We start from the raw sequence: 22207 nt of genomic DNA, 5'->3' as shown, positions 1-22207 counted from the left end.
CACAAATGATTCTGTTTTCTCTTTCAGCTACTCCAGATTGTTGTGGAGTATAAGATACTGTCATAGAATGTTAACACTTAGATTAATTTTTCCAAGCCTGATACAACTGTATCACAGTGCTATTAGATGGCCATTCACTTGATTTATGGCCCTTTAACTGGCATTTACAACAGATAAGTCCCACTTAACGGCTTTTAGAGATGGCCTAATTTTCCACAAGAAAAACATTTCTTACCGTTGTGATTAGCATTAGTATGACTCTCCTTTGTAGAATTAGATCTAGAAGCACACTTTTTGGGTTGAGAATCGACCTTGAGTTAAAGATGTATCGTTCATTTTAACCTCGATTCATAGTTTAAAAGTCGTTCCTGCAATTTTAGACCATGTCGTTATGGCAAGTCATGCCATGTGATGTAAATGGGGAGAAATTCTTGAGGTTATATTTGTAAAAGCCCTGCACATGTCATTATGATATATTGTTTTGCCAAAGAATGTCATCTCATTTGAAGTTCATTGTACTTTGCAAGAGGAATGTCAAAAATTTCAACCGTATTTTGTGGGCAGTGATGTAACTATCTGTGCAAAAAAAATTTCTGTCTAGAGAAAGAATAATTCTTTTCTTGGCCTCTCCATTTGCTATGTTCCATTCACCAGTTTTTTGATATCAGTAAATATTCCATAGATTGCCTATTAGAAGTAGAAAAAAAAACAAAACACAGCTTCGCTTGATAACCATGTACTCATATTCACAATATAAAGGAAAAACCCACATGTCTGTTTTGCCCGCTCGCCTACTATGTCTTGTAAAACTCTAAAGTAAACTGTCATCGATTACAAAAAACTGTTTGTTTTGACACTCAACAAAGGAACAAATAAACACAAAGACAGAATAAAAACGTCTTTATAACTAACTAAATAAGTATCTCTACTTAATAGCATCGCAAACTATCAATTCTATTAAAAAGCCTCTGTAATTAAGTAGCATCAAATTAATACCCCTTTATAATTAGTTTTTCATAGTTATTAACTTTTAATATGTAACATAAAATTTGTTGTTAGAAATGAAGATGAATTGAATAAATATGTTATCGGTAAAGTGAGTGCTATCATTTCCTGATGAATGCTAGCAGACTTAAGGGTCACGTGGCCTTAATTAAAGTTTAATTATTTATTTATTAAATTTATTTTTTTTATAAAATTATGTATACACAGTTTAAAATGTATGACATTATGGTAAGCAAGGTAATGTCGAACATAATGTCGAACTAAGATATGAATAAACAAAGGTGTACACACCGATATTATGAATCTGTTTCACAAACATGATAATAATATTATAAATAAAGGTTCCATAAATGTGTTTATTAATACTCATATATCTAAACAAACTTGTGTTGTTCATTTTTTGAATTCTGTTAAATCTGATTAATTATCATGTAGTATTTACCCATTTTTGGTAAAAGATTTTGAACCTTTATTAGTGTAGGCTTGGTAAAAAAAAAATACATTTATTCTAAAATTACACTCATTTTTTTAACATAATTGTAATCAGTTGAAACTGACCTGTCTGCTAATATTTTATTGTATTCTTTTATAAGGTTTTTATCTTAATTTATATGATTAAATCGTTTATAACATTAGTTATACCGCATCTAAGTTGCTTCTGCATAATTCTACTGTTTTATTTTTAATTATTAAAATTCTATGTAACATTGACGGCAGAAGTTATTAGTTGTACTCTGTTAACGTCGGGCATATGCATGAAACTGACATCAGGGCAATGAGATGTTCTGTTTTTTCAAAAGTCATTTAAATGTAATATTTATTAAAAGTGTAACAGACATGCACATTTATACTGGTTTGAGCCACATGCAGCTCACACGAGCCTCCTAATGTTATTCAGTTTTTGATGCGAGATCCGTGTAAGCCTAGAGGAGCCACATGATTAATTTTAATATTATTTACAAAGTATTCTTGTATAAAAAAAAGTTATATTTATAACTCTTAAAGAAACTACCTATTTACATATCTTAACTGCTGTTATTATTACTTACATCATACTGTGCTATAAAAAACTATTTACAGAAAACACATTACATCATTTACATTTAACATTGTCAATTCTGTTCATCATTTCTGTTATTTCATTACCAATTTTGTTCTAATAATTAAATACAGAACATTTTTACACAAAATCATGAACAACAAAGTTTCTATTGAAGGTTTTATAACATAACAAAATCAGTCAACAGCTGAAGCAATCGAGACAAAAGAAGGCATCACACACATCATTTTGTTGTCACCCTTTTGGTAGTTTTTTCTGAGGTTTCTCTGTCTTCTGTCAGCTTCTCCATTTCGTAGCAATCACTGCACCTCTGTCTTGCTGTTGACTTCTTACCTTCAATGTTGATCAGTCTATGTACTGTTGCAGTCTCTTTTGTAAATTCATCTTGACTGACTTCAGTTTATGCATTATTGTCAAACCTCTGTAAAAAAAGGTAAAATCAATTCTTCCCTAAATATTAGGATTTTCATTGGAAGTTTTTGTTGTTTGATAACAAGGTTGTATGAAAACCATTGACAATTGAAGTTCCAAACAGTATTTCAAAAATTATTTTTTGATACCACTTGATTGAATGTCGATGGCTGGTGGAATATATGCTCATTTGGTCAGATAAATCAATAAATTCTTTTGCAGAGTGTAGTCTCTGCAAGTAGTCAAGGTGTACCACCTTGGGTTTCATGATGTCCTTCCCTCTCTTCTGTTTTGTTACCATTTTGTCTCTGTGTTTTATTGAAATCATCAACACATTTACGTTATTCTTCTATTTCAATATATATATATATATTTTTTTTTTACCTGAATATTGGGCTGTAACTACTTCACCTTTTTTCAGTTTGGTTTCTGTTAATTATGTTGTATTTCCTTTTTGATTAGCCATTAATGTACCAAAAAGATCTGTATAAAAATCAACTAACTGAGAAGCCAACAAAATGTATACCAATTTTCACAATAGTGTTCATCCAGCTTCAAGTAATGGTCCAGCAAGCTCCAACACATAGTTTTCTGGAACCCCTTTGCCGGAAATTGGTTCTTTTCCAGCATATATCATGAGATTCCACATGTAGCCACAGACAAGGCATAATTTGAACATTTCCTGTGTGCTGATGTCTTCTTTTTTGGGAGAGTATTGATGAAAGACAAGCTGTCCCCTGAAAAGAATTATTTTTCATCGATTCACATCTCTTCCTGGAGGATTGATTGCATTTTGAAACTTTGGGAGAAGCTAGTCTATGAGTTGTTGAACTTTGTACAGTTTCTTCATTGTATGGTGCATTTCCATTATTTGAAGCGTGGAACATTCTCAGAAGAATCTCAAATATGTTAGCTTACTAACCCGGTTAGATACAACAGATTTGCTATACACTTGGCATTTTACCAAGACCCATCCACAAAATTTTCCACAAATCTTTCCGTTTCATTTATATCAGGTGTATTCCATTTTTTCAATCTAGAGCTTTATCATAATTATGGATTGCTCTTTTTCTCCTTTGAAATTCAATCTTTTGTTTTGCATAATGATTTGTCTCATTACCCTAAGAAATTGAAAATGCATGATTGATGAAAAGTGCATAATACACTTCTTGGGGATTGGCATCGGTACCTTTGCTGTTATTTTTAATCATTAATTAATAGTGCAAAGGCATTGGAATAAAATATCACGTATATCAAAGTTATTAGATTAAGTTAGATTAGATTCATTATCTCCTCCATTGTTATCACTGTATAATGCATTGTTGTAAACATTGGAGCATTGGAGGTTCAAACAGTGTACACTCTCAGATATTCTCAGTTTGACCTGGAATAAAAGAAATCTGAATATCGCTGCTGCTACTTACGCCAGCCGAATTACTGACAGAATCAGACATTCATAATTCTATCATAACTTTCCTCCGAATCGCTCTACAAACCTCTAATTTTTTGTCTTGTCATTTACAATTGGTTTGTCAAATTCTGATCTGTATTGAGTGTTTTCATGAGAATCTTTGCCAAAATCAGCATTATTACTATAAATCATTTAAAAATAAATCAAAACATTAAACGTTGTGCTGGAAAATACTAGAATTAGGTTAGGAATAAAATAACTTTTTTAGGTTTTGAATATAAACTTTGTTAATTTACCAATAAACATTTACAAATTTCTAGTTTGTAGAGAATTTACTTCTGATGAAATGAATGTAAATAACATTTATTAAAATTAAACAGAAATTTAGTTTAATAAAAAACAAAACACACAAACTGAATCTGGAGCTAAATGAAAACAAATAGAAAACTTAGCAGTGGCAGAAAAAAATTCTTAAAAAATATATTTAAAGAATAAAAATAACATACATTACCACAAATCAAAGAATCATGTATCATCATCTGTTAATATTATTCATCTGTTCTTGCGTTCTTAAGTTTTTCATTGAGAAAGCTTGCATCAGTATCAAATATAACATCACTCAAGCCACCATAAAACATAGACAAACAAAAATCATTAAGGAATTATAAGAGAGGTGTAAAAGAGAGTCAAAGGTATTTTTATTATAATTTTTTTTAATTTTTATGATGGTTTTTATTTTAATTTTGTTTTTCTTTACAGATAATGAATGGGCCTGTAAATAATACTTTTACTAATGAAGCTGTGCTTCTTAATAAAAATATTAAATTAGTGACTGAACAGGATAATGCGGCACAAATGATATGGCTTCTGTTACCACTGACTGAAACTAACATATCGCATGAGTATGTAAGCTCTTTTCTTTTTTTTTATTTCTCTTCTGCATGTTTTCTTTCCTGGTTTTCCAACAGTTCTTCATTTTTTGTTTTTTTTCCCTTCTCTCTTCTCAGCAAATGTAGTTTCTTTTTTCTTGCTTTCTGTGAAATCTTTACTGGTTTTCTGAATATTGTTCTGTATTGAAAAAATATTTCTATTTTTCTTTACAACCACTGAACTGTGTTGATTTCCATTCATTTTTTCTTTAAATGTGGTTGAAAATCTGTTTTGTGAGACTGAAAAAAGATTTGGCTCTCCTTTTTCTGATGAAATTGACATTTTCTCGGTTTCATTGTATATGTAAATGGTTTTGTTACTTCTAAATTTGCATCCATTTTCTTGAATTCTTATTGGTTCTAGAGTCTTTCTCAAGTTTTTACAATATTTTTCTATTTGATTTATTTTATCTGATTTCAAACTGAAGATGCATCTGATGATGCAAACAGGTCCTCCTGTTTGATTACTGTATTTTAGTGTCTGATTTTGGCACCTACTGAGATGTTCTTCTTGAAAATATCCTTTGTTGGTAGGCTAATTTTATTTTTCTCTTTCTTGTTTGATTGGCTTTTTTATCCAAATCATTAATTTGGATTATTTCTCCCGTATATTTAAATTTGTTAACTTATTGATTTTCCATATTTCGTTTTTAGGGACTCGGGAGAATCTTGGTTGGTCATGAATTCTGCATTTTTCAAAGAAATTTTTAACCTTATTTCCCCTGCAAATTATTTTAGGTTGTTTACTTGTTCTGCTGCCTTTTTAAGGTTCTGAAAGAAAATTGTAATATTTTCAGGAAAGGCTAAGCAGTTATTACAATTCCTTTCAGTTTCAGACTCAATTTTATTTAGTGGTGTGTTCCAACTTTTTACATCTTATTTTCCCACTCTTTTACTACTTTCTGTAAGTCATAGATAAAGAGAATCGATGCTAAACCACTCCCTCATCTTATTTCTGTTTTAATTTCGAATTCTTCCCTTATGAAGACACTTCTGTTATGAATTTTAGTTCTGACTTTGTAATTGTAAGAGTCTGTTCAGTAATGTTAATTGTGTTGGGATCCACACCAAATTCTTCTAGGAACTTTGAATAAGGAAGTTCTGTAGATTGAGTTGTATACCTTTTTGAATCTACAAAGACAATTACTTACTTTTCATACCTTGTAATTTTTCCCTTATTGTTTAAAGGTTCAAAATTTGCTCTGCACATGATCTTACTTTTCTGAATCCTTCTTCATATTCTCCCAGTTGTTAAGTCTATATTAATTCAGTTCTATTTCAAAGGATTTTATTTGTCACAGGTAAGAAGGAAATTCATTTGTTGTTGTTTACTTACGTTTCATCTTCTTATTTGTGTAGTTTACGTATTAATGCATTTTTCCAGTCTTGTGAGATTTTGTTCAGTTTTCTATATCTCTTCTAGCAAGTTCTTCAGTTTTCTCTTGTTTTTTTTTCATGATTCTTCCTGTAATTCTGCTGCAGTCAAGTTATCACCTGCTACCTTGTAATTTAATTTCTGGGTGATTTTGTCTGCTTTCACTTTTTTATTGTGAACGTTCACCTTCAGTTATCGTTAGTGCAATTTTAAAAATACGGTAGTGTAGAGGGTTTTATATTTGTATAGCATTATAACGTTATAAAAAATGTATGTTCAAAAATGTTCATTTAAAGGTTTTTTTAATTTCTGTATAAAAAACCCATGATCCTCTAACTTAGTTGCCCAAATAGGGATTAAGCACATGTTAGGTCTCGTATAAAATACTAAGCTGTCTAACCAGAATCTGTACCCTTCAGGGCTCAGATAAGTCCAGATGATTCTTAGCCTACCCCATGGCTGCAGATGTTGCTTCGCTAGCCATTCCCAATTTTCCTGGACTGGCACCTTGGACACCGCAAAGTTTGCTTAGGTTGCCATCCACCCAGAGGGCTCCACCTCCTAGACCCCCCTCGCATTGTATGTTATCCTCATGGTTGTGAGAATAACACTGATAAATAATAATTATATTATTCTTGCTTTACAGAAACCTGAAAAAGAAACTAAATTACAAAATAGAGAATAATAAAAACTGGTAACTAAAGTACATATACCTTTGACGACAAAAAATTCATAACTTATTTCTTTGCAATGGCAACAGAAATATAGTAGTGAAGTAAAAGGATTAATCTATATTTTCCTTAATGAATATCTTTAATCCACAACTTCACCCACCCTGGGAGCTACAGACTCGGTTGAAGGATTAAAACCTTCTCTGGGATAACACGAGTTTATCCTGCAAATTCGAAAATAATCGGTCATTTGGTTCTTGCATGATGCGTTAACAAACAAACTATTTATATATATATATATATATATATATATATATATATATATGTACATTTCCAAACAATCATGATCTGGAGAGTGTACCTGATTCATGCAAAAGTTAGCTTTTAACCTTCTAAAAAATACCCTGTTTGAATTTTGAAAATCGAACAATTGTTTGCAGAGATGTTACAAGAGCACCACATTGCACCTCCCAAAACAGCGCCCTAGGGGCACCCTGATTGTTGTTACCCGTTAATGTTAATGATCGGTCTAGTTTCCCACGACGTGCATGTATAACTCACCACTCTAGCCTCATACGCAGTCTCCACAGGAAGACTTATTATTATTGTTAAACAGAAATTTTTTAAATTATTTAATATTATTCGTATTTGTAATGTTATTCAGTTGACTGATACGAATCATCAGTTCAAACCCAGCTCAAACAGTGATACAGAGTCACAGTTCATTAATTCAATTCATTAAAGTTTGTGCTTCAACTGGCAAATCTCCAATACTACATACATATACTCATATGCATATTTTTTCTGCAACAGAAAGATATCAAAAAACCTCAATATGCTGAGAAACACGGGTAAAAATTTGGTTGCGATTGATAGAGTAGTTTTTCTGTTTATCCTGAACAAACAAAAACGCTCTTCCTCTTTGTATAATAGTATTGATATAGATAGGAAGTGTTATCAACAAGTACTGCTTTGTTGAGGTGAATTAATTTGAAGTTCTTCCAAAAAATCTTTTAATTTGAAAGTTGTTTAAAAAAATTACAGATAGCTAGCATGAGTATATAAATGTAAATGTAAATATATAAATAAGAAATACGAGTGGAAATCTCATACACAACCCAACAGCTGTTTTTAATGCTAATAGATTTTTTTAACAACTTTATGTATTCATTCAGAACAAATATATTTTGCTGCTTTGTAAAATTAGATGCTAACATTTTTATAATTAAACTATTAAAATCCCCCAATATCTTCATCGTTTGCATACCATCTAATTCATAAACTACATACAATGGTGACTTCACTTGTCATAAAGTACTTGTGTAGCTATTTATAATTATTATTGCTTTACATCTATTCTCAAACTTGAATATTTTCTGGATCTATGGAAAATAGCTGAAACCAACCAAACTAGGTAAACCACCTAATGATATAACATCATATCGGCCAATTAGCATGCGAGTTGTGTGGTGGTAACAGGCCCACTAGACACAAACAACATAGTGCTTGCTAGTGTCGTGAAGTAGACTATCATCGTGAATGCGATCATCTATCTGTCATCTGGTGGGTGGTTGTTTTTTTTCATGTTGCTGGATTTTGGAATTGAAATCTTACCTCGAGTTTGTGGTAATTTAATAATCTTTTGATGTACTTCTATAATTTTTCAATTGTCTTTGGCGTTAAGGCTAATTTTCCATTTTTATCCTCAAGCAAAGGGCTGGGTAATTTGTATTTTGAATCGTTGGATAAAGATTTCTCAACGAAACAGTATAATTAAAAAATCTTTGTGACTAACAATATTACATATACTTTGTTCTTAAATAATTCTTAATTATAAGTAGATCTATATTGTTTTTGAATCTTATGGAAGTTTTTATTATTAATAATTGTGATAATAAGTTATCCGCTGTGATAACCACTTTGAAAATTAAGTTTTTTTATAAATATTTTTGGTACATGATAATCAACAATATTGTTAATACATAACTGCAATTCCTTAAAAAAATTTGTTTATCTGTGGTTAATATCAAATCCCTTTCAGGCATGGCATTTCTTTTATGCTACAAAATTCAGTTTCCATGTTCCATGTACAAACTTCAAGGTTATGTGGCAATATAAAAAAATAAGTATTATTTACAATCAAACTCTCATTTAGTAAATCTTGAATATTACAAAATTAATATTTTTATATCTGGTAAGATTTTATGAGGTATAAAATTAGAATTCAAAATCTTAGATGACGTTATCTCTAAGGTAAATGATATTTATCATGATAAAAAAATTTCAGCATAGGCAATATTAACATTAATATGAGTAAGATTAGAAAAAACAAAATCATGAGAATTACCTCAAGAGTTTTATCAATTATTTGATTGTAAAAGATTACTATTTTTAAAGAATCTGTAAGGTGAGTAGCAGTATTTTTTGATAACACGTAGCAAAACCTGGCATCTTAACGTCACCTAATAATAATAGTAATAATGTAACTGTGGCTGCACTATTTATGTAAGTGTTAAGCGATTTAAAGGTGCGATTTATTTTTATTTCATAAATTATATAAACAGTCATAAACATATTTACTTTCATGCATTCATATTTTGCTTTTTGTTACAGCAAGTAGATTTACTGCAGCTGGAAGAGGAACTGCTTGATGTTAGTAACTGTGATATTGACAAAGATCCTTTAGCAGTTGAAGAGACTGACTTAGTTAAATCAGAAAATTTAAAAGTTGAAAATAAAGCGGTAAGAGTGTGAGATTTTACATACAGTGGAACACCAATTATCCAGATAGACCTGGCAAAGCCAAATCTGGATAATTGAAAAGAGTAATTTAAAAAAGTTTTATCATATAAACTGCACTTATAATTTTATATTTAATGGGTAAGACATAAGCAAAAAAAAAAAATTAAATGGAAAAGTAAACATATTAAAGAAGAAATTTGGAAAATGAAAATACAGTGTTCAACGTAAGAAAAAAGATGTATAGTAATATGGTACAAAAAATAGTATAAAAATTTACTTTTATAATTAGTTCTACAAAGGCCAGTTATATATTTTTGCTAAATTAATTGCAAAAAAGGCAGTTAAAAAATCCAGTATAAATATTGATAAAAATAAGTGGTATTAAAGCAAGGATTTGCTTGAATAGTAATTAAATTTTTCAAATAATGTACTAGTTTTAAGTTCCTTTGTCTGGATTTTAAGCAGTCCAGTTATCATCTGGAAAATTGGTGTCCCAATGTATTATCTTTTCATTACTATTATTATTATCTAGTATGTAAATTTTGGATTACATCCAATCCATTTCTTAACTCATATGTATTATTTTTATTATTATTATTATTATTTCTGATTATTACCTTTTAGGAGAGCATGTGAACTTAACCATCATGGCTCTACTTCCTTCTCTTTATAAAACCTCTTCATCTGTTCACTATGTTTCTTCTTCCTCTCCTCAGTCTATCTTCCTATTGCTTGTCGTTTTTGCACTTGTTCAATCTTCCTATTTCTAATTTCATCCCTAAATTTTCTTCTGTGCTTGATTTCTTCTTCTGAGATTTGGAGTCGTTTCAGGTTGTCTTGTGTTTCTTTCATCCAAATTGACTTTAATTTTCTTGGCTTGATGATGTTGAAAATTTTCTTAGGGAGTTTATCATATTCAGTCATCCTGCTTAAGTGTCATATGTGTTTTTTTAAAATGAATTGCAGAAAAGTCAGTTGAAAAACCCAGTAAAATAAAGATCAATAAAAAATGTCTTATTGAAGCAAAGATTTATTTCAATAGTGTTTAAATTTTTCAAATAATGTATTACTTTTTTTTTAAGTTGCCTAGTCTGAATTCAATTAATCACCAACATTCTTACCACTGTGCCAAATAACCTCAAATAACAAAAAAATAATCACCAAACATAATAACAGAACCCTAAAAACCTAATATGAAAATTTGACTTTCATGGGATGCTGCATTGTCAGTCTGTACAAAATCCTATAACAGAGCTAATCAAAACTAAGGAAGGCAAACTTAAGGGTAAATTTATAATTATAGTCATAACATTAATACTAAGATTATTTAACATGTTTTTGTATTATTTAAGTTGTTACAAAATAGTGTTAACAACATAACAGATATAACAGTATTTTTTTACTCCAATTTATACCATATTGTAACAAGACCGGTATAGTGAGGCTGAGTAAAGGATTGCTACCGATTATAAAAGTAATGTTAAGTACAATTGCAGGAATCCAGAAAGGGACAAAAAGGAGAAACTTTTTGTAAAGTATGGTCGTTTAACAATTATCCTTTGTTATACTGCCTGTTAACATGCAGTGAACACCTGTTTTATGGTGAGAAGAGGCCAGGTTTGGAATTCATGGGAACAAAAGCCTTGAACAACTGTTTTCACACTATGAGTTCGGTCCAGTCTGGTAGGTAAAGAGGCTAGAAGTATAAATAGCTCAGTAAGACCGGCTAAAAGAGAGTTCTATTAGAATCAGTCTGCAAGGTGTTACGACGTCAGTCCCACAAGGGCAGTTCAGCAAGGAGAGGCTGCGAGTTGTGTGAGTTCGGTGGAGTTTTGCAAACCAGTCCAGCGAATGAGAGTCACAGGTGTGTCTGCGAGATGGGAGTGCAAGACGTCAGTCCAGCAAGGAGAGTCTTGAATCCAGTTCGATAAGACTAAGATGATGCCACGAGTAATTCCAGTAAACAAGAAATACTATCGGTGAGTTATAGTAAAACTATAAGTGTATAAGTGGAAGAAATAATGCGATAAACTTTAGGTAGATAGCAAGGGTATTTGCAAGTGAAATTTATAAAATCGTTTGTTAATATAAGACAAAGTGTTTAAAAAGGGTTAAAACTAGCAGTTTCTTTTGTTAATGAGTTGATTCTAGTTTTGTTTTTTCTGCCTGGAATAAATTCTGAACGATTTTTTGAACTCTGTCCTATGTATATAATCTGTATTGACACTTATGACTATTTGATGTGTAATATTTTGATTTTTATTCTTTGTTGATTACATTATTTATTTGGATTTGTTAGTGACACGTACTATTATCATTTACTACTATTATCCTGATTATTATTGTGGTTGTAATTACTATATTAATAATTGTGTTCATTAATTGTTTTATTATTGTCACTTATTATTTTATTAATTTGTCTGATTATAATTATGAACATTTTAAACGAGTAAGTTGTAATTATATAAACATTCTAAATTGTCAACCTCTCAATATTCTGATCGAGCCACAAAACATGCGACAATATACTAAGCATAAAAGTGTACAACACAATATAAATATTATTTACTTCATCATCATATTCTTGTTTCTTCGTCACATTACTAAATCTAGAATGTTGAATTTTAATAATGAGTATGGGCAGTCATTTGTTATAGTATTATTATGTTTAATTATTTTTATTCTTTTTCTAAGATAATAAATTTAAATTTTAATTGATCTCAGTCTTTAACAATATATTTTTTTGTTTATAAGAATTGATGCATTTTAGTAATTTGCTCTCTGAATTGAAGAGGATTGTATTTGCCACCACTTTTCTTTTGTAAAACAGAGCATTGAACATAGTGATATTTAAAAGTTGGCAGAACTGCTTTTATATCAACCATTATTGTCTTTTCTTTCGAGTGGGTGTGTGCTCAGCATTTGATCCATCCTATCAACTCTGTCCATAAATATATAATCATTGACAACGTTTGGAAGCATTGCCTTCTTTCTTTCCTTACTATTCTATGCATTCTAATTTATGTTTAGTTGTCTAACACAAGACATCTCATTTATCTTGCCGCTTCACTATCATTTATGACACACTGATTCAATTTCATTACTTAATTTTAAAGTAGATTTATATTGTTTTTGAAGCTTATGGAACTTTGTAATTGCGATAAAAGCATTTATGTTTTGCTCTTTGTTACAGCAAGTAGATTTACTACAACTGGAAGAGGAACTGCTTGATATTAGTAATGGTGACATCGAAAAAGATCCTTTAACAATTGAAGAGACCAATTTAGTTGAAAATGAAGTGGTAAGGGTATTCGATTTTTCATACAGTGAAACACCAATTATCCAGATGAATCTGTTTGCTAGGCCAAATCAGGATAATCGAAAAGGATAATTTAAAAAAGGTTTATCATATATACTGTACATATCATTCTAATGTTAAATGTGTAAAACATTAAGTAAAAAAATTAAAGATAAAAAGTAAATGTATTTCAGTAAAATTAAGCAGAAATTTGGAACGTATGTACAATAAAAGAAAAAGGAGATATAGTAATAACGGTACAAAAAGTACATTATGTAGAAATTTGCTTGTATAATTAGTTTTACAGAGGTCGGTGTAAAAAGCTACCACATTTATTATTCAATAGCTATCAGTTCCATCATATTTCTGATTGCAGTCATGTATGCCATTCTCGGAGGGAACCTTTTTAAAATTATTTTCAAAGGGGTGGAACTCGCCCTCTCCACCATACCTATTCCAATTCAAAAATCTTAAATGACAATAGTAACATTTAATTACATTAATCGACAAACTGAAAAATATAATGAATTTTGGTGAAAAGAAATCCAACCCTCCCCTTCGCTCAGTAAGTGTGAAAACCATTTAGGTTGTACTTTATAAAAATCCAGTCCAACAAACTAACTATAAAGTTATTGACATTACTTCTTAAACCATTTGAAATTATGATTATAACTGTAGATTAAAACTTTGAAAATTATTTTTCAAATTACCAACACAAAATTTTGCTCTTAAGTATTCTCAAAATTTTTAGGAGTTGAAAACTTATTTTTTTTAAATAGACAATGTAGGTTGTGATACCTCATTGGAAGCCCCTTTGCATGACAAGTAATTTTGTACAAATAAAATAAAAATTGGTTCACTGGTATTTATGTTATGATTAAAAATGTGGTTTTTTTTATGTTATGTTGAGATACAGTGTTACTGACCCAAAGCATTAGGTCTGAAGTCATCCATTCTTGTTAAAAATATGGGTTTTAGGTTTCTCCATTATTGATTAAACGTACCAGTAAACACAGCATTAAAACAAAAGTTAAACATACAAAAAACCAATAATAAGGTACCTTATCTTTGCTAGTAACATGCTAAACAATCTATTACCAGATAAACTTAATAAATAATTAAAAATTAATTCATAAATGAATAATAGTTAATCAAAAAATAATGTTTTAATTATTCTTTACTTAATTATATATATGTATATATTGCCTACAGCAATTTTTTGTTTTAAATTGTACAAATCTCAAACTTTTCTTTGTTACAACTTGTAATATAATCCCAAACAAAAAAGTCCAAAAGACTGATATGTGGGAGATCTAGTTGGCTATGCAGTTGGACCTCTCATCTGATCCAACATCCAGGGAAGCCTTGTTCAGAAACATGGTAACATCTCAATAAAAGTGTGGTGAAACACTATCTTGTTGGAAACTGTATCCTGCAGGAATCTGAGGAACAACAAAGTTTTCAAGGTACGTTTGCCTTCAAACAGTGGGCTCCATGAAAAAACTGACTGATGGTGCCAATTTTATTCCGTCATAATCGGACATTGATTTTTGATTTGTCTCTTTCATTTGCAATTGTAATTATTAATTATTTTTGATTTTACAGGTTACTATCGATAAAGGAAGCATCAAGGGAAGTATCAAAATATCCAATGAATGTAAGTGTGCATATGGTGATGTAACAACAGAAGAAAATTTAGTGGAGAATATAAGTAGTGAAAACGTGTTATTTTTCCAGAATGGGAAGAAATTGGTTTGTGAATATTGCGATGAAAGATTCCGATGTAAATGTTATTTAAAGAGACCCATTAACTTTCATTGTAAAAAAAAAAATAATAGTAATTTTTGTCAAAAGTCTCTTATTCATGATAACGATTTAAAACCCCACCTTATGCATAATGAAGAGAAAAATTATATTTGCAACTTTTGTCAGAAGACTTTTAATCAAAGTGCTAATTTAAAATTACATTTAAATATTCATACAAAAGAGAAAAATTATGTTTGCAACTTCTGCCAAAAGGTTTTTTATCAACCTTCTAATTTAAAGAAACATCTTAATATTCATACAAAAGAGAAAGATTATGTTTGTAAGTTCTGCCAAAATGTTTTCAGTCATTCTTCTACTTTAAAGACGCATCTTAATATTCATAGAAAAGAGAAAAATTATGATTGTAACTTCTGCCAAAAGGTTTTCAGTCATTATTCTAGTTTAAAGAAGCATCTTAATATTCATACAAAAGAAAAAAATTATGTCTGTAAATTCTGCCAAAAGGCTTTTAATTATCTTTCTAATTTTTAAGAAGCATATTAATTTACACACCAAAGAAAAAATTTGTTTGTAACATTAGTCAAAAATCTTTAATGAGAGTTATACTTCTTAAAAAAATTACTTCTTTTTGTTGTAATGATTATGTTTGTAAGGCGGAGGTTATGTGCGTTCTCAATATTGTACAAAATAAGTTATACTTAAGTTTACGTGAAGATATTGGTGCAACTTTTAAAATTACTTTTGCTGATAGTTGTATAGTGTAAAAATTCCAGCTTGGAGCTATTAAATGTTCTTGTCATCAATCATGTTCCTGTACTGTACTTTGATGGCATTCTGCAAATACACTGGACTAATAATGACAAAATATTTTTCAAGTAAATATTAGTAACGTTTGTTTTCTGTTCTAGTTTTCTTATCTGTATTACTTTTAGTTTTCCTTTAAGTTTTGATCATACATATATTCTTTATTAAATTGAAATATATGTATCTTAATGTTTTTATGCAAACCAAGTTATGAAATATAGTTTTCTTTTTACTTGACAAAATAATGTAGGCTAGTTTTTGTGAAAAAGTTCAGCAATTCTATGTGTGTGCCAATTGTTTTAAAATTTTTAAAAATTGCTTTAGTTAGCTTTTATTTCTTATCTGTTACTTTTAGTTACCATGATGTTGATCAGCAAAAAACTTATTATATTTTTGTTATTTTTTGTTTTGTACTTTACAGTGTAAATTACTGAAACAATTTATCTCAAAAATTAGTCAAATTTTAAATGTATATTGAAAAAATCATTAAAAAATGAATTTAATAATAGAAAAAAAAGTGTGAGTTGGGCAGCTACGGGTACGGTAAAGACTGCAAAAAAAATAATTTATGTACTTTGCAGAGTAAAGTACCACAGCTGCTCATCGGAACCGGCTCACCTAAGCATACTGGCACAGCTGGGCTGTCCACCCTTCCCTACGCTAAAGTCCACGGCATCTCCCTTCAGCGCCCTTACCGCGTAACACCTTCATAGCATACGTGTCAAAGGCCCTTCAGTTCGCTTTTGAGGATAGCATGAAGGACACCAGGTTTTCAGGTCTTGATCTGTCGATGTCCGCCAAAGGTGCCATTATGCACACATAAATATGATGTGCTCCGCTGTGTCCTCTGTTGCAAAACATGCAGCACGGAGTGTCCCGTCTGCCAAATCAATTGAGGTAATGTTGAAACATTCCTTGGCCGTAGAGCAATTGTGACGTTTAAAAATCTATATTGCCACGTTTCCTTTTTGTCCATATGTCTAAGTCTGTGATACATCTCCTTGTCCAGGCTGCTTCATTTCCAGTCATCTATCTTTCATGCCATGTCTCCATTACAGTAGCCTTGTTCTCACGCTTCCCCATACCATCGTAGCAAAGCTCTTTCACTCTAACTTGAAGGTCAATTGGCAAAGCTGATGCCAACACGCTCACCGCACTGTATGACGTAGTTGTATAACACGCCGTAACACCCAACAACATTCACCTGTGGACTGTGTAAACGTGCCCAGTTCCTTTTAATCATTGACATGATTAATCGGCATTTGGAAGCCCTTGGAGCCGACTGAGTAGTGATCAACACATTCAGTGATTTCAAGATTTTTTAGGTCCTTGTACAACTGTCTACTATGTGTTGACTAAATTTACATGATTTGTTGATCTATATCCCCAGGTACATTCTTCTGCCTGTTAATGCAATGTAATTTATAATATGTATTAAATTTTATTACATATAAATATTTTTTTTTAAATGTTCATGTGTTACCAGTTTAATTGATTTTGTAGATGTGTGTTTCACTTAAATAAAAATACATCTTCATTAATAAAAAAATATATTCATGAATAATAATGTTTAGTATATAGACAAGTTTCAATGATAGGCAAAATAAAGGCTTTTTTATTTTTGGATGTACTTTTTTTAATAAAGAATGCTGCTCTTACTTTTTTAGCGAATAAAACATGTAACAACATAAGATATTTATTGAATAAGTTATTAAATTTATATTTGCATTTGTTAATATTGTTTAATGCAGGGAATCTACATTGGATCGCATTAATGTTTAATAAACAAAATTATTTTTGCAGCACCTTTTAAAACAATAAAAAAGTAATTATATTTGACTATCTGTTTTACTGATGTGATTATGTGTTTTACTGTGTCTCATAAATCTTCATGTTTAATCAACTAAGAACAAACACAAGTTTTTAAGTGTGCTTTAACATGTTAGGTTCTATAAAATATTGAAATAGTATTACGCAAGATTATCATTATTAAGATTATTGCCCTGAGAAATTGCAATAGAATTTGAAAGATCATATATTATAATGCTATAATTTACATCCTTGGTTCAGAACATCAAGCATTCGTATCTAATTCAAAGAATTAGGGCTTGATACAGCTACCCTTTTTACTGGATTTCCATCACAGTCCTATGTTAAAGAACAATTGCCATGAAAGCTTGAGCGTTACGAATAATCCAGTCTACAATAATTACATTAACATTATTAAAAATATCAGCTATTAAAAAATACAAACACCTTACATTACAGTTATATTCAGCTTCTCGCATTCAGTCTATGAGAACCTATTTATTAAATGTCTCTGCCATTACCATTTCATCCTTACTTCACACCCTTCTGTTTCCAGGATGCTCTGTCTGGACGTTCCAGGTGTGATGGAACAATCAATCGGTTAGTTGTAAAGGATGTAGTTTATATTATTACCTTCAGATGCGGTTTACATTTATTTTACCTTCAATATTTGTAATTAAAAAATATGTGCTCTTAGACTAAGAATAATCTGATCTGATACTATTTATTCTAACATTATGACACTGTGCAATCGATCAACAAAAACAGTGTTGTACCTTGTGAACTAACTCCTATAATTGCACTCTGTTCACCAGATGAAATATCCACCGCCTTATCCTCTGGATATATTGGTACTTTGTATTTACATGACCAAAGTAGCACTGTCTCATTGATATATGCCCACAGAAACACCCGCTTCAAATGTTTTCCGAGGGACATTCAGATTTCATGCGGGTGAACAGAATGTAATTAATTATAGGTCGGTTCACAGTGGTTCAACTGATGTTTGTTGTTCTAATAATTTGTTGCTGTTAAGATTTTTTGAGAGTCCTTCAATTTTTTGTTTAGCTGTACTGTAAAGGTACAAAACTGAGATCCTGCTTAAGAGCGGTTTTGTCGGATAACAAATTTGAATATTTGCTTTCTTTTTCTTTTGCAACAGAATTTATTTTATTATTAAATAAGGAAAGTAATTTTGTGATAATTTATGAATGCTGGAATCGCATAATTTTTTTATATTTTGATAAAAGTACTGTTTTACTATATTTATGTAAATGCTATTTGAGTTTTATGACAGCTGATTGTAGATTTTTTCTTCAAAAAGTGACAGATATATTTGTTAATTTACTTTTACAATTAAAGCAACTATAGGCCAATGTCTTAGCAAGTACAGGCTTGTTTACAGCTGCTTGTGGATGTCGAAATTGTAGTATGTAAAATAATAACGTGCTTGGATGAGTTCAAACCAAAAATTTAGTAGATTTAAATGTGATACTATAATATATAATGTTTCAATTGCTATTAAACAATAATTTTTATTGAATTTTGTTAATTATAATTAATTTAAGAATCATTAATTAATGTAAAAATTATATTGTCGAAACTCCTCTGTAAATAAACTAATTAAAAAATGTTTTTTCACGCTGATTTGACTGCCTCTGCAAGTAATATTTTTCAAATTCATTTTTGCATTTTAGTAGTTTTCATAATAATTTCTATTTTTTTTATCTTTAATTGCTGTTGGCAGTTCATCGTGCTATAATTAATTAATATATAGAATATATTAATTAATTTAAATTAATTAATAAATTAATAAAAAAATAATTAATTAATTATTGTATATACACAATTATTTTCATAAAAACTTAATGAAAATAATTGTGACTATATAATAAGTTTTTATATAATAATAGTATTAACAAAAAAAATAAAATTGTAAATTGATATTTTTAGAATATTAATTAATTTATGTAGGCTATTAGTAAAAGGGGGCAGTTTAAAGTAATGTATAAGTTACAAGGGTTATTTTTTTCAAGGTCCGATCGGTCGCGAAATAAAAACCCGCGCAAAAATCGGATGAACCTTCTTTGCGCATATGTGTTGCGCAGCGTCTCTAGTATGGCCTTCAATCACGCCACTTCACTTTGATTAGTTCTGAACACGCAGCTGGCAAGTAAACATGTCTACAAGAATAGCATCTCCTGCCAAGTGTGAAGTGCGTGCGGTAATTCGATTTCTTTAGGCTGAGGGGTGTAATGCAGCTGAAATTCATAGACGAATAAGTAATGTGTACGGTGAAACTTCAATGAGTTACGGCAAAGTGCGACAATGGTGCAGGAACTTTAAAGCAGGTTGTACAGATTTTCATGATGCAGGCGGTCAGGGAAGGAAGCTACTGTCAACCGATGTTCTCATTGAGTGAGTGGATATGGCAATTCGAGAAAATCGTCAGTTTACAATTTCTGTATTGAGTGATTCGTTTCCTGAAATTTCAAGGTCGGCTCTCTACACCGTTGTTAGTGAGAGACTTCAGTACCGCAAACTGTGTGAGAGATGGGTTCCCAAGATGCTGTCCGACCGTCACAAAACAATGAGAACAGACGCCTCCCTAAAGTTTCTCCAGCGCTACCACAATGAAGAAGATTTTTTGAACAAAATTGTCACAGGCGACGAGACACGGGTCCATTTCGAAACTGAAGAAACAAAAGAACAATCCAAACAGTGTATGTATTCGCATTCTCATTCTCCCAGAAAATTAAAGAAGTTCAAGCGAACCGTCTCCAACAGAAAGTATATGGCTACTGTGTTCTGGGACCTGAATGGAGTTCTCTTGGTGGAATTCATGAATCGTGGCATGACCATCACTGCAGCCTCATACTGCGTGACTCCTCAACATCTACAAAGGGCGATTCAGAATAAGCGAAGAGGAATGTTGTCATCAGGCATTATCTTTCTCCATGACAATGCTTGGCTGCACACTGCAGCTGTAGCAAACAAACTCCTGCAGTGTTTTCGTTGGGAAGTGTTTGATCACCCACCATACAGCCCGGACACTGCTCCATCAGATTTTCACCTCTTTGCTCTCATGAAACGCCAGCGGGGAGGACAACATTTTGGCACAGACATTGAGCTGCAGACTGGCGTAGAAACATGGCTGAAAACACAGGCGGCTCCATTCTATGACGAGGGCATTGGAAAGTTGGTACCACGCTACGACAAATGTCTAAATCGGAGTGCAGACTATGTAGAGAAATAGCGTAACTATGTAAGTACTTGTTACAAATAAAAAATTTTTTTATTTTCATTGTGGTTTTAATTTCGTGACCGCTCGGACCTTGAAAAAAAAACCCTCGTAATTGTGATATTTTTACTATAATACATAAACTTGATTGGACTTAAGTAAAATATTAGTTATCAAGTTTGTTAATAATGCTATTATTGCATGAATTTGATGAAAATATGTAATATTACTGGTTATATTTATTTAGGATTTAATTATGAGTTTCTGTTTATTTCTTTGAGATGTTTGGTGTGGTGACCTTAAAAATTAATTATACTGATAATTGAATATCATGTATGCTTTAATATATTTATTTATTATTGATAATGTTGTAAATTGTAAAAAATAGTGTTCCAGAAATTAAATATTAAAACGTTTATTACACAATTACTACTTCATTTTTAATTTCATTAAACATTGCTCTCAATTTTAAAAAATTATTGAAAACAATCTTATTTAGCACAGATATAGAGCTGAAATCAGGGCAAAATCTAGCTATGTTTAATGGAAAAAAAATCATATTTTTTTCCATTATTTTCACTAGTAGAAACTTCCTGAAAGTTTCTCCATATCTCCATAGGCAGGGACACCCTGCATATATATATATGCAGGGTTAAAAAATTTACCCATTCATTACAATGAATTTGAGAAGAGATGAATTTCTATAGGGTTTGCTACAAAGTACAGGCCTCCACTACAGCTGTTAGTAAAGCAGCTCTGATTCCATTTATTTTTTATCAATTATATTTTTAAGAGTAATTTCATTATTACATACATGATTCATTGTTCAAAATAATAACTTTATAATAAATTCATTATTGAGATAGCCTGTTTACCTTAAGATTTTATTAGATTTATTGGTTTGATGTAGTTTTTTTTCATTAAGTGAAAATCCAACAAATTAGTCAGTACTTTCATTACTTGTTCTACTAAAAGATTTTTCACATGATTGTGTGATCCCAAGTAAGATTGATTTAATCAATTTCAACTAATTTTCTATAAATCTATAGATTTTTACATGTTGAAAGAAAATATCCCCATAGATATAAATATACAGATGAAATGGTAGTTTTCTCAACCAGAAATGAAGAAAGTGAATTACACTTTCTAAAATAATTTTATTAAATTGAGATACTGTTCTGTTGCAGAGATAGGTGGATTATTGTATAATAATCCACCTACCTCTAATAAGGATATTTTTGATGTTATGTGTATATTAGAAAGTATAATTCTTCCATTCTGCCAATGCTTGGTGATGGTTTATACGGGGCTATAGAATGAAGTATGTGATCGCTATTAATTTTGTTTGTATGTTATGAAAATAACAGAAAAAAAATTACATAATGAGAGTTTAGTCTTAAAACATATGGTTGTTTTCAAGACCTGTAAATTATTATATTATTATGAATCGGTTTGCAAAAACGCTCTTTTAGTTTTTTTGGGACAGTTTTGAAAGGAAACAGAGATATATAGTATTTAGTCTAGCATCACTTTTGTGCAAGTCGAACATATTTTTAAAAGATGGCGAGAAATAAACAAGAACAGCCACAAATTAAAACTTGTTATCTTTTAATAAATAATAATGAATCGGATCATCAGTGTATGCTAATTTATTTAAATAAAAACAGATATAGAAGAATGCCGA

At 30.6% G+C, this 22207-nt stretch overlaps 1 protein-coding gene across 1 annotated transcript; it reads left to right on the top strand.

Annotated features, from left to right (window-relative positions):
• Positions 1 to 383: 383 nt before the first annotated feature.
• On the top strand, positions 384 to 20934 carry LOC142324742 (uncharacterized). Its single transcript, XM_075365675.1, has 5 exons — positions 384 to 413; positions 4647 to 4793; positions 9476 to 9604; positions 12798 to 12905; positions 14508 to 20934. The coding sequence occupies exons 1-5, from the start codon at positions 384 to 386 to the stop codon at positions 15198 to 15200; spliced, it is 1107 nt and encodes a 368-aa protein (XP_075221790.1). The 3' UTR covers positions 15201 to 20934.
• The last annotated feature ends 1273 nt before the right edge of the window (positions 20935 to 22207 follow it).

This window comes from Lycorma delicatula, chromosome 5 (assembly GCF_047948215.1).
Source record: "Lycorma delicatula isolate Av1 chromosome 5, ASM4794821v1, whole genome shotgun sequence".
Classification (NCBI taxonomy): Eukaryota; Metazoa; Arthropoda; class Insecta; order Hemiptera; family Fulgoridae; genus Lycorma; species Lycorma delicatula.
The sequence above is the reverse complement of the archived record's forward strand: the minus strand, read 5'-3'. Positions and strand labels throughout refer to the sequence as shown.

Bases quoted from the DNA above. Each gene is read 5' to 3' on its own strand.
- LOC142324742 (XM_075365675.1), top strand. From the start codon at position 384: ATGTCGTTATGGCAAGTCATGCCATGTGAT. The intron at 9,605-12,797 runs GTAAGAGTGTGA...TCTTTGTTACAG, and splicing joins TAAAAGTTGAAAATAAAGCG to CAAGTAGATTTACTACAACT. The intron at 12,906-14,507 runs GTAAGGGTATTC...TTGATTTTACAG, and splicing joins ATTTAGTTGAAAATGAAGTG to GTTACTATCGATAAAGGAAG.